The 12,228-nt window shown below is 39.1% G+C and overlaps 1 protein-coding gene across 1 annotated transcript; it reads left to right on the top strand.

Annotated features, from left to right (window-relative positions):
* The first annotated feature begins 6,937 nt into the window (after positions 1-6,937).
* On the top strand, positions 6,938-9,804 carry admb (adrenomedullin b). Its single transcript, XM_082542642.1, has 4 exons — positions 6,938-7,105; positions 7,349-7,464; positions 7,906-8,031; positions 8,358-9,804. Exons 2-4 carry the CDS (start codon positions 7,361-7,363, stop codon positions 8,641-8,643), a joined length of 516 nt encoding a protein of 171 aa, XP_082398768.1. The 5' UTR covers positions 6,938-7,105; positions 7,349-7,360; the 3' UTR covers positions 8,644-9,804.
* Positions 9,805-12,228: the final 2,424 nt, after the last annotated feature.

The raw sequence follows: 12,228 nt of genomic DNA, 5'->3' as shown, positions 1-12,228 counted from the left end.
CTGACACAACTTAAATTTACAGTTGCTAAAATCTCACCACTAGATGTCAGTAAGTTGCAGATGCAGTCAACTGAATTTTGTTTTCTTAACCCTCCCATGTCAAGTACATAGCTACGGTGGACGCTGCAGGACTAACAACTCTATAAAACTTTGTGAAAGAATTCGGATTAAGTGTATGAGTCATGATGACTGATGATGTTAGACTGAGGTGAGCCACAGACAAAAAAATTCAGTTAGATGGAACTGGGATGTCCATCAATTTGTTGGAAAACACAATTACAAAATTCGTTTTTTTCTGTTCAATAAGCCCCAAAATGACTGACTGTACCTTTAAAGGCACAGCTTATGCTGCGGTGACACCTTCAACTCTGCTGTGTCTACTCAGAGTTAAACTGTGTCTGAGTGAAAATATATCTGAGTTTAATAACAACAGACAAGAAATGTTCAAGCTAAAAGAACTTTTCTCTTTTTTTTTTTTAACCTAGCAGGGATGAGGGGACGCCTATTGTTGAACAAAACAAGCGTCTCTGGCATTAAACTGAGACGTTTACAGAAAAACAGGACAAGTTCATGAATACTGTTTGAGTTCATAAAGCTGAAAGTAGCAGTAGCAAAAGAAAGAAAGAAAAAGAAACAATAACAATATGGCTCCACAATAGACTCCACCAGTGCACATGTTAGCAAAGCTGGTAAATAAACAACAACCCCCACCCACCCCCTTTAAATATTGCCAGAAATGTTTTTTTCTTTTCTTTTACCAAGAATGGCCTTAATACTCTGTCCTAGAAATATAGCTATGTTAAAAAAAAAGCTGCAAATTTCACAACATTATTCAAGGAGGGAAGAAAAGCAGCTGAGAGTTGGAAAGGTTCAGTCTTCAAATCTTCACAAGAAAACAGCACCTGCAGAGTCAGAGACGATATTAAAACGCTCAAATGTTGCTTGGTGGTGGTTGTTTTGATACCGCGTGTGTCAGGCAACTAACAGGTGTGAATCTGTGAAATATTTTATCTGAATATTTGATCATAATTTGGTTCGTTAATGCCAGCTTGTTACAAAAGCATGCATGTCAGAGGTTGTTAGCACGAGCAACAGCTGTTTTGAAATCAAGCAGAAGCACGACGCCCGCGCTGACAACACAATGTTGTGTGAGATTTCTATAAATGTTTACAAGACTAAGAAGTAAGATATTTATTGGCCAATGGTGCAAATGTAAAATTTATCTGCGCGGTTGACAGCGTTGTTAATAAATATCAGTCAAGACTCTGCCAGCTGCTGAAGTTTCTGGCTCTCAAAGCCCACTTTCCATCCTACATCCCACCCATTGGAATTTTAGGAGTCTCCAAATGGATCCCTGACGAGGGAAAAAAGCTAATTTAGGTGTAGGGTGTTGTGGGATACATCTAAATACAACTAAATGACCACTGATGCAGGAGGTAAAATGAGCGACCCGTAAACACGATCGCTCAAGCTTTAAATTTTGTAGCGGTGTATGTTGATTCGTGTTAACATTGGAATAAAATTTAGCTTAGATCCACCAAGGTCTTCAAGACACAAAACCTTATAACTTAGAAACTACGATTCTTACTTCTTACATGCGGTGTGCATTATCAACAGAAAGTCCCATTTAAAGGTTTAAAATGTCACACGTGACCTCTGACCTCTCCTTTACTGTCAGTAGATTGATCGGGGATAATAATGCTACACAGAACTATTTAAAATGATGTTTCTTCCTGTCATTGTTTGTATTGAGAGCGTGTAGGCATATGGGAAATAATATTTGGGGATCCTAAACATCATGTCATGTTGGACTGCTGACCTCTTCTTCAAGGTAAAACCTTCAACTTTTAAAATGTGTTTTATCTGTAAAAGTATGCTTACATTTTGCTGCTTTTCTGCTTTTGTTTTTATTTGCAACATTTAGGAAATGAAATCTAACATGATGAAAATGGATTAAACTGGTGACTCCATCAAATGGACCAATCTGTATGCAAGAAGGCTGTGTCGGGGAAAAAGGAATATAAACCAGAATTTTCTTTTATTTTTCTGAATTAAAGCAAAAAGTCTAGATTGTGAGTTTAATGTGATCCCTGTTTCCTTTTGGTGTAACTGAGTTTGACATCAAGCAACATGCTGAACAAAAGTTCCCAATCTGGAATGAATATTATGTAACATTTAAATGACCAGCTGTTTTATTTGGTACGTCATACTGGGAATGAGTTCTTTGGCCTTCAGAACCTGACTTCATTTTTTAACCATCCTAACAGATTTTGCTCCACATTCAGAATCAGAATCAGACAGGGTTTTTTTTTTTTTTTTTGCCAAATGTTGAGCAGGTTTACAACATTAGGAAATTGCTGCAGTACTTAGTGCAAAACATACTGTAAGACAACACTTAAATAAACATAAAAATAAGTGCTAAGCAGATAGATAAATACATGAATTTCCTGTAAAAGGTGCTCTGTTGGATTGAGATCTGGTAACTGTGGAGGCCATTTGAGTGCAGTGAACTCATTGTCATGTTTAAGAAACCAGTTTGTGATGATTTGATCTTTGTGACATGGTCCATTATCCTGCTGGAAGCACGCTGTCATAAAGATGAACACAGTCAGTACAAATACTCAATAAGCTGTGGTATTTAAATGGTGCTCAGTTGGTGCCCAAAGTGTGTCAATACAATATATCCCACACCACCAGGCAGGATGGATTCATGCATTCAAGTTGTTTATGTCATAGCATGACTCTGCCATCTCAATGTTGCAGCAGAAACTGAAACATATCCAACCAGCCATTGTTGTTCCAAATATTTGTTGTCCAATTTCATTGTGTTTGTGTGAAAGATGGCCTCAGTTTCCTGTTCTTAGCTGAAAGGGTTGGTCTTCTGCTGCTGTAGCCCATCGTCTAATTTAAGAGAAGAGGTGCTCTTCTGCATATTTTGTTTGTAATGATTGATTGTTTGGGTTAATTTCACCCGGTCGTGGCCCTCTGAACACTCTCATCTCATCTCTGGCATCATATTTTCTCTTCTTCCAGGCCGTTTTCTATAAACCTTATAGATGCTTATGTGGGGAAAATCCCAGTAGATTCAGTAACACTCAGACCAACCCGTCACTTTAGGAGCGACCTAAATCAATACTCATGTTAACTAAAAGTTGAACAGGGATACATAACAAAGTGCCAGGTGAGGTGATTTGAAATGAACCAAGCTACATTATCCATTAATGTAGCTTGGTTTTTTTTTTCTTGCTTTATTGGCTAGGCAGACAAAAAACTGGAAAAATAAGTCATTAAATGCTACTGAAAAAACAAAACAAAAAATGAAATGGAAGATATGGATTTGTGGACAGGTGTGTTTTAGACACATAACAAGTTGAAAGTATCTATAACTGATTGATTGATTGTAATCTGTGTAATCTGTGTGTCTGTTTTCCAAACAGAAAAAAACCCTCATATAATAACTTTCTGTTTGTTGGAAAGGAACAAGAAGGAATGTAAGGGCCCCACATTTAGGAAAGCACAATTCCAGGAAGAAGGCTATTGCATACCAGAGCAAATAAAGAGTTAATAAAATTCCTACAGTGCCTGCCCTTTTATCTCAGTAGTAATAAAAAAAGAGTGAAACAAGTAACTATGAATAGACCATGAATATCACATAATGGATGTCTGCCAAAAGTGAGCTCACACTGTGTTCTACTGACCCTTGGCTGTGGAAGTATATCAGATTCACCCGTCTCCAAACCAAACACTACACTGTCTTTGAACTTGTCAAAATGTATTAATGAACAACAACAACAACAACAAACTGATTTGGATTAGTACACTTTGTTTTGGAAATTCTGCAGCAGGAAATGCGCCAACAGCTTGCAAAGCAAATAAAGTACAACTAATTTAAGAATGGGAAGGGATCACGTTGAAACAGATCACTGACTCATCTTTTGGCCCATGAAAGCTGCAGTGGCGTTGCCATGACACCACAGTGTACATGTATTCTTGGCATCTAAACTCCGATAGACCACAAAGCTGACACCTGACAGCGGTACTAAGCTTCTAAAAAGTTACATCAGCTGCTTGCAGGTCAATACATGTTGAAGGCAAGATATTATGAACAAACTGGGAAGAACTTTTAATCTACTACTACTAATACAGTTCATCAAAAGACGCAGAGAAAATAGAAAATGTCTTCACTGCTTTTAAAAGAAGCTTGTTTGTCATAGTTTATTAAACAGAGTCACTGTTGAATATTTGTTTAGTACTGTGCTATAGCTTTTAGTAGGGTAGTATTGCAGTATTATATTATACTAGGGAATTTAGAAATTATATCTCCTAACTTTCTCTATAAAAAGGTACTTTTTGCAATTACCCAATGCAAATTTCAACTAAATAAAATTCACCACTAAAGGGCAGCGTTTCACCAAAAACATATATTATAAACTGCTGTGGGAAAAATTTAAACGCAGCATTTATTTTGAGATCCGGTGCAAACTGTTTGGTAGATAGCTATGAAGCACAAACTGTCTACTCCAGTGGAAAGCTCCCCTGACACTTTCATTTTTAGAATTGTACCTTTTTTTTTTGTAAATCCCCAAAAGTTGATTCTGGACGAGGCATTTTCAGTGGAAGAAATGTTTTGTCACTCATCCAACTGACTTCTTCAGTCTCCACTAAGTCACTTGGATGAGCGACGAAACGTTTCTCCCACTGAAAACGTTACATCCAGAAGAACAAAATCAACTTTGGCCCCACAGGAGTTAGTGTAAGAGCTGGAGTTGGAATAACATTCTCTTACCATTATTTGCTGTCCCATTTATTAGAACATCTGTCCTTCCACACTAATGTCAGTTTATTTGTAAAATCCTCACATACTGTATATGGGTTTTAAAAATAAGTAGAAAAGAAAAATAAGATACTGTACGCCTACCCTAGATATAATAATCTTAGGCTTGATCTTTACATGTTGTATTTAGAAACAAGAAAACTTCTACACCCATTGCTCTTAACCCGCCACAGCAAGTTTCAGGTTAGCACAATATATGCAGCTGTTGAAACACAAGCAACAGCAAAGACGATAAACTTCTATGGGGGATACAGGAACAAGGCCTCTAGAACACAGCACAGATGATTCATTTTACCACACCTTCTTTTTAAGCCTGTTGTTGCCACGACCACAGGAGGTGCAGTTTCAGTTTCTGCGGGTAATAAGCCTGTGTACATACAACACATAGTCGGAACCACAATTGGACCCAGAAGAAAGACAGATGCATGCGTTCATGCATTGGCTTTACAATTTTCAATACTACTTGTATTGTGATCATTTATTTAAGTATTTGCACCATCAGGGTGTGCCAACAAAAAGGCAGCTCAGCTTAGAGAGAAAATAAACAGTAATCTACACACAGTCCGTGTTTATTGGCTTCAAATCTTGACATTTCCACAGTTTTTAACATCGCGTTTCTCCAGCCTGGGAGCACACCACCAAAACCTACAGTGCCATTAGCCACGCACTGTACTTTTTAAAAAAAAATTACTGTGGGGACATAAAGGCCCATCAAACAACTGAACATCTGGCCTACTTTGCTTGTGGCGAAGGCATTTATAGTTGAGTTAACAGAATCGGTTCTTTCAAGGATGTAAAATTGGCGCACTGTGAGGCAGTTACTCATTCTTTTTTTTAAGGATGCTCCAAACTAGCCACTAAAGAGATCATTACTCAAATGTTTTACATGGAAGAAAAGGACAGGCTGCCAAAAAGACGTCTAAGGCAGTTTACGGGCAGTATTTTCTGTGGAAGGGAGTGAACTTCCTTTTCCTGGACTTTGGCTTGTGTTAAAAATAGTGCGTGTTGTAGAAATGCACTGCAATCAGAAATAGATCAAATCCATAGAAGCATGGTGTGGGTTGTGATATGTAACATCGAGTCAAGTCGAGCTGATTTTAAGTTTAATATTGTAGTAAATTAAATAATAAATTTAATAGCTAACCTTAGCCGTTAGCTCGTATCATTTTTTCACATTGCACCGCTAATTAATGAAGCATTTTATGGTTTCTGATCATTCAACATAGAGTACATGCCTGGCAGCTACATCCCCAATCTGGAGGCCTAACCAAGTTTTTTTTTTCTTTATTTTGGTAATTTGCAGTTTTGATGCAAAGATCGGCCTCTTAAATATCTGAAAACGTTAGCTGTAGCGGACAGAGATCAAAAAACATGTTTAACCTTTATACACTTCGTTAATTAGGATGCCTGCAAGCAGCTACCAGTGATTGAGAGCAGCACTTTGAACGATTTAAGAGATCACTTGGAAGTGCACAAAAGCACACTCTTCTTTCCTAAATTGCCACACTGCATGCGGTTGCCATAACAGCACAGCGCTAATTTACACATGGTTAGCTTTTTTCAGCTATTTAAAACTAACAGATGGCTCGCTAACACTCAAACGGAGTCATCCAACACACACATTTCAATTTATTTCAGTTATTAACACATTTAAACCCAAAATAACTGCCTTAAAGCATGCAAGACCACAGAGTGTCCTCTGTTAACCCCTCTAAACAACCGATTCCTTCACAGTTGCTGAAAGAAAAGACCAAAAATATGTAAATGGACTTGCAAACAAGTCTTCCATTTACACAATCAAATACAAACCTTTGACAGAGAGAAGCAATGTAGTTAGGTCAATTTGCAAAACCCCTGAAATGCAAAAAATTCTTTCAACACTTTCTCAAAGAGAGAGGTGGGGGGTGGAGTAATAAATCAGAATTATGTAAGTATCTATTAGTCACGCTATTTGCGGACTGCTGTGTCGATTATAGTCTCTATCTACGTGTTTTTGGTCTGACTGACTGTACATGTGGGGTGGATGGGGTTGACATGAACTGTCCCACAGTCCCTCCCACTGGGTATGGCATTCAGGTGCAACTCCCTCCCTTCTACTATAAAGCCTCTCATGTTAGCAGCATAAACTTCAGACTTCAACTCATGGTAAAGTCTTTACAGCTTTCACCAAAAACAACAACAACAAAAAAACCCACACAGCTAAAGTAGTAAAGAACAAACTTGGATGTGCACCATTAATTTTGTACATCACAACACAAACTAGAGCCAGAGGTAAGTGAATTTGTCGCTGATTTCTATTTGAGTAAGTTTTGTAAAGAATTTAAATTCTGCAAAATTGGTGAAAAAATTCTGAATCACTGGAAGAAAATATTTTATTTATTTATGCTGTTCTGTGCAGAAAACTCCACATGTTACTGCAATAATGTGTCTAAAAGAGCTTCATCGTTCAGATGTTGTGGTAATAGATAAGGCATGACCGCTTCAGTGCCATTTCTGTCTGTTTACCATTGGCAGCTCCCAGCCAACATGAGATTATCTCTGCACACCATCATCTGCTGCTGTGTTTTCACCACAGTCCTGCCATTGGTAAAAGGGGCCACAGGAGAGACCAACGCCAGCCTGAGAAAAAGGTAAGCTCTCAGAACATTGTGTTCATTCTACATTCATCTAGTAGAATAAGATGCCCACTGTTGGTAACACAAGGAACTTTTATGCCAAGTAGATTCTGAATTTTAGTTTTTTCTTGACATAAGGGATCATTAAGCCAATAATGATAGATATATGTTTTTTTTTTACTTGAATATAGTATAGCTACATCAGCACTACATTTCATAATGGGCAAAGTTGTAGTGTCTTCAGTGGACACTGTCTCTGAATGTCTTTGACATTTATTCATTGCAATTTCCTTTTACTCACTACATGTACGTGTGTATGAACATATTTAGATTGTATAAAGTGCTTTGAGTGGTTGAGTAGAGTAGAAAAGTGCTATATATATATCACTTAACATCAGTGATAATGTGACAGAGTTGAAGTTTTGTGGTTAACTACCTGTTTGATCTTTGTGGCAGGTCTAGAGTATGGCTGCAGAGCCATATGAAGAGAGACTTGCGCAGTCGCTTAGTGACAGGCGATGACCAACATTTTGGTGGACCGCAGCAGGACAGGCTTGCCAAAACTCTCCCAACCCCATCAAGGTAACAAGAAACATTGGATTGGTGACCTAGAGTCACATAGTCATTCAGTGTGCTCCTAGTTATTTTCCTACTTAGAATACCCCCATGGCTGTCATTTGTGAGAGGTGTTCAAATTTTAAAAGTGTTAAAATTCAGAATTTTGAAGCATCTATTTTTGTTCAAGACGCTACAAATGAAGTCTGAAAATGATCCATTCTCTACTGGATAAAACATGCAAAAATCTAGATATGAAACATTTTGGATTTTACACACTGTGAACATATTATGTGTTGCCAAGCTAGACTTAACAGCACCTCTAAAGCAGTAAATCTTCCCCTTTTTTCCAGCTTTGGCCCAAATATAAGGTCCAGGAGGTCAACGTCAAGTCAGTCTGGTTGCCTCCTAATCACATGTATATACCACGACTTGTTCTACCGATTGAGCCTGACAAAGAAGAACGCTCAAACAGACACCACTGCTCCTAAATCAAAGATGGGACCGGGTGGCTTTGGACGTCGCCGCCGCTCACTTCTGGATGCCACTCAGCTCATCCTCGAGACAGGAACGCATAGATGGAGCACGGAAACTGGTCAGCGAGTCAGCAACCCCAAAAGCACCCACACGGTGGCCTAGGGCAGGCATGAGAAAGCAAAGGAGAGTCCCTGTTGGGGTTATGTGAGCACTGCAGATGAAGATTAGTCCACGCAGAACTTTTATTCCACAGATTCGGCGCTAGATATAGCGAAAGACTGGCTGCTACATCTGCACAGCCCATCGGAGGAAGCTCAAACCACTCTGGATGAAAGGAAGATTGAAATAAATCAAACTGAGACGTTTGTGTGCACATGCTTAGGTTCAGGTTTCAGTGTCTCTGAACAAGTGTTTGATTTATTGATGAATTCAAGCCAGACCTATGGGACTTGACAAGAATGTCTGTCTCTTCTTCAGCATCCAAAGCGAGCTTGGCAGCTGAGACAGAAGACAATTCATGTGGATCTTCTCCGAAACACAAAGCTTGGAGGAACACATTCTGCAACAAGGGAGCCTTTTTATTTTACTTTTTCTTCAAGGAATCAGCATTACTGGGCCCCAAACTATCAAATGCAGAATCCTCACAAAACTGAACTGAATGTATCGAATTGCTTGTTAGCTACAATTTTTATATATAGATAAACATATAAAATATGTACCTTATATGTTAAAATATGAAAGACTACCTTATAATGTATGCAACTATAATTTCCAACAACAAAACTACATATTAAACATCTTTAGTTTAACTTCAGTGAAGTATCTGATGTATCTGAAATGTGTCAATTTTTTTGTTTTGCTTTTTTATTTCTATGTATGTATCTAAACAATGAGTTGTACCATTTGCCTTCACTTGATTACACCTTTTTGGAACTTACTCATATTTAACATGTCTTATGCATATTTATCTGCACCTGAAGCAAAGCAGGCCTTTTAGTTTGGGGCTGAGCTTTCACTTAAAGGGAAGGAGAAGGATTGATGAGCTGATGAAAGTGCTGTGCTGCCATCTAGCTTTGCAGCAGGCTTATGTGTAACAAATGCAGGCCAAGCCATTTCAAAGCATCTACTTTGGTGTGTTAAATGTTAGGTTTATCGCCTCCTATATTTGAATGTTATAAATCATAATCATTTGCTCACAATTCAGCTGAAATTACTTGAAAAGGTATTACTGAACCAGATTAATGTCTTGCTTCGAATACCAGGAACTGTAATAATTTTCAGTAATAAATGAACAAATAAAACAATAAAATAAACTTGAAGAAACCTTTCTTCTGTGATCCACATCAATTATTTACCTTGTGTGTGTCTGTGTGTGCGTGTGTGTGCGTTCGTGTTAGGGGGAAACACATGGCGTGTCCCTTGTCATTTAAGGATTGCGTGTGCTGTTTAATAAAATTAAACTCTGAGTCATATTGAGAGCAAAATATGTGACCCAGTGGTTTACATTCCATTCTAAAAATAGCACTACTCATCACCTGCACTGTCTCAAGAAACACATGTACTAAAATTACATTTGTATTGGGTAAACATGTTGCTCGGATTGAGTAAGTTCGACCTCTCGGGACAATAAATTACGTTTTGGCACAAATGTGACAGTCCAAGTTCTGCTTAATGGAGAGGAGAGTGGTGTGCTCTTTTATATATTAGAAACACTTACATGAGGGCTAGAAAGATATAATCACTGTGGAATGTGACCCCCAACCCACACACACACACACGCACACGCACCTCCCTGTATGCTGAGTGGTCACAGTGCCCTAAAATGATAAACAGATTTGACATAAATGACATAAATTTGACATAAAAACATCAACTTCCCCTCTAGGAGGATTAAATGCTACGATGGTCTCTGGCTTTGCTATGGGTTTGTTTGCAAAGAATCCTACAAACATTTGAAATATTCAATTATAAAAAGCTCATATTTCACCCATTGCTGTTGCCTGTGTTATTTAATGTGCAAGTAATGAACAAATGGCACACAGACATGTGAAGTTTTCTTCCTCTTGTCAAGTCCAGTAAAGAACTATCAGTCCACAAAATAAAGATGTTGGAGTGGTTCATCAACATATTGCATGTGCAGTATCTTGAAAATGGTCAAAGTACACCCTTTCATTTCTAAGGATTTACATATCAGGACATACAGTAAAAGCCAAATTGCAGAAGCTGTGTATGCAAAACTAAGCTGCTGCCATAGGAATTCAAAGCTTAGGTAACAACCAGGTGCTGTTAATCAAGTGCACCAAATTAACTGATCAACAGCAAGTTTGAGTGCCTCAATAAAAACACAGACATGCCGTCAGTTTGCTGTGGAGCATTGAGGTACATGTTAATACGTTAAAACGTTACTCATCCAAGTGACTTCCTCAGTCTCAGCTGACTGCAGGTTTTGCCCAATCTTATAAACACTACCTTTGCACGATGACTGAAACCAGCCCACTGAAGGAACATTGGGCTGTGAGGTCAGTTCTTTGATCATTGATATGCACATTTTCACGAGTACTACTTACAGAGTTGGGGAATGGCTGCAGTCAGAGCATTGTAAGATGGTGAAAGATGTCTTTCCCTTTTCACATAAATGGCCTCCTTGACTCTCTGCTCAAACCAGCATTCCTCCCTGTCCAGGGTATATACATCCTCATCACTGAATGAGTGGCCCTGGCCTGTAGGTGTAGACAGACTGCGGAGTCCTGGCCTGATGAGTTAGCTCTTCTGTGTTATGACATCTCGTCAGGCCAGGACTCTGCATTTATGCTAGTTTGAGTCATTATGCACATGTACTGTTTTTCCCACTGAAAACGCTACATCCAGATGAACAGAATACATTTTGGGGGATTTCCTTATCTGGAAGATAGAGCATGCATCAGGACACTCGACTTTTCTAGTGCATACAATACCATCAGGCGAACCCTCCTGGGTCATAAGCTGACAGGAATGCAAGTGGATACCTCTCTTGTGACCTGGATTATTGATTACCTGACACGAAGACCACAATATGTGTCTTCAACATTGTGTGTGTCTGACAAGATGATCAGCAACACGAGGCCACCACAAGGTACCGTCCTCTCCTTTCCTCTTCAGCCTCTACACCAGCGGTCCCCAACCTTTTTTGCGCCACGGACCGGTTTATGCCCGACAGTATTTTCACGGACCGGCCTTTAAGGTGTCGCGGATAAATACAACAAAATAAAACTAGTACCGGTACCGAAAAAAAGAAGGTTTATTCATAACACACGTGAAAAGACCCAGGAAAACCGAGTAAACGATAAAAACGATAACAAAATAACACTGAAAACCGATAAAACCCCTGAAAACCATACATTTCACACCTGAGCCTCAACTCTCGCGGCCCGGTACCAAACGACTCACGGACCGGTACCGGTCCGAGGCCCGGGGGTTGGGGACCGCTGCTCTACACCACAGACTGCAGCCACTACACAGAGACCTGCCATCTTCAGAAGTTTTCTTATTACTCTGCAGTGGTTGGATGCATCAGTGAGGGTGATGAGTCAGAGTACCGGGCTGTGGTTGACCCATTTGTCACATGGTGTGAGCAGAATCATCTGCAGCTCAACGTGACAAAGACCGAAAAATTGATCATAAATACCTTGGAGAACACATAGATAATAAACTGGACTGGGACCTTAAGTGCATGAACGCATGTCTGCAAATGTGAATGAAGTGAAGCAA

The sequence above is a fragment of the Aulonocara stuartgranti genome, assembly GCF_965226115.1.
Source record: "Aulonocara stuartgranti genome assembly, chromosome: 7".
NCBI lineage: Eukaryota > Metazoa > Chordata > Actinopteri > Cichliformes > Cichlidae > Aulonocara > Aulonocara stuartgranti.
This window is presented reverse-complemented; position numbering and strand designations above follow the sequence as displayed.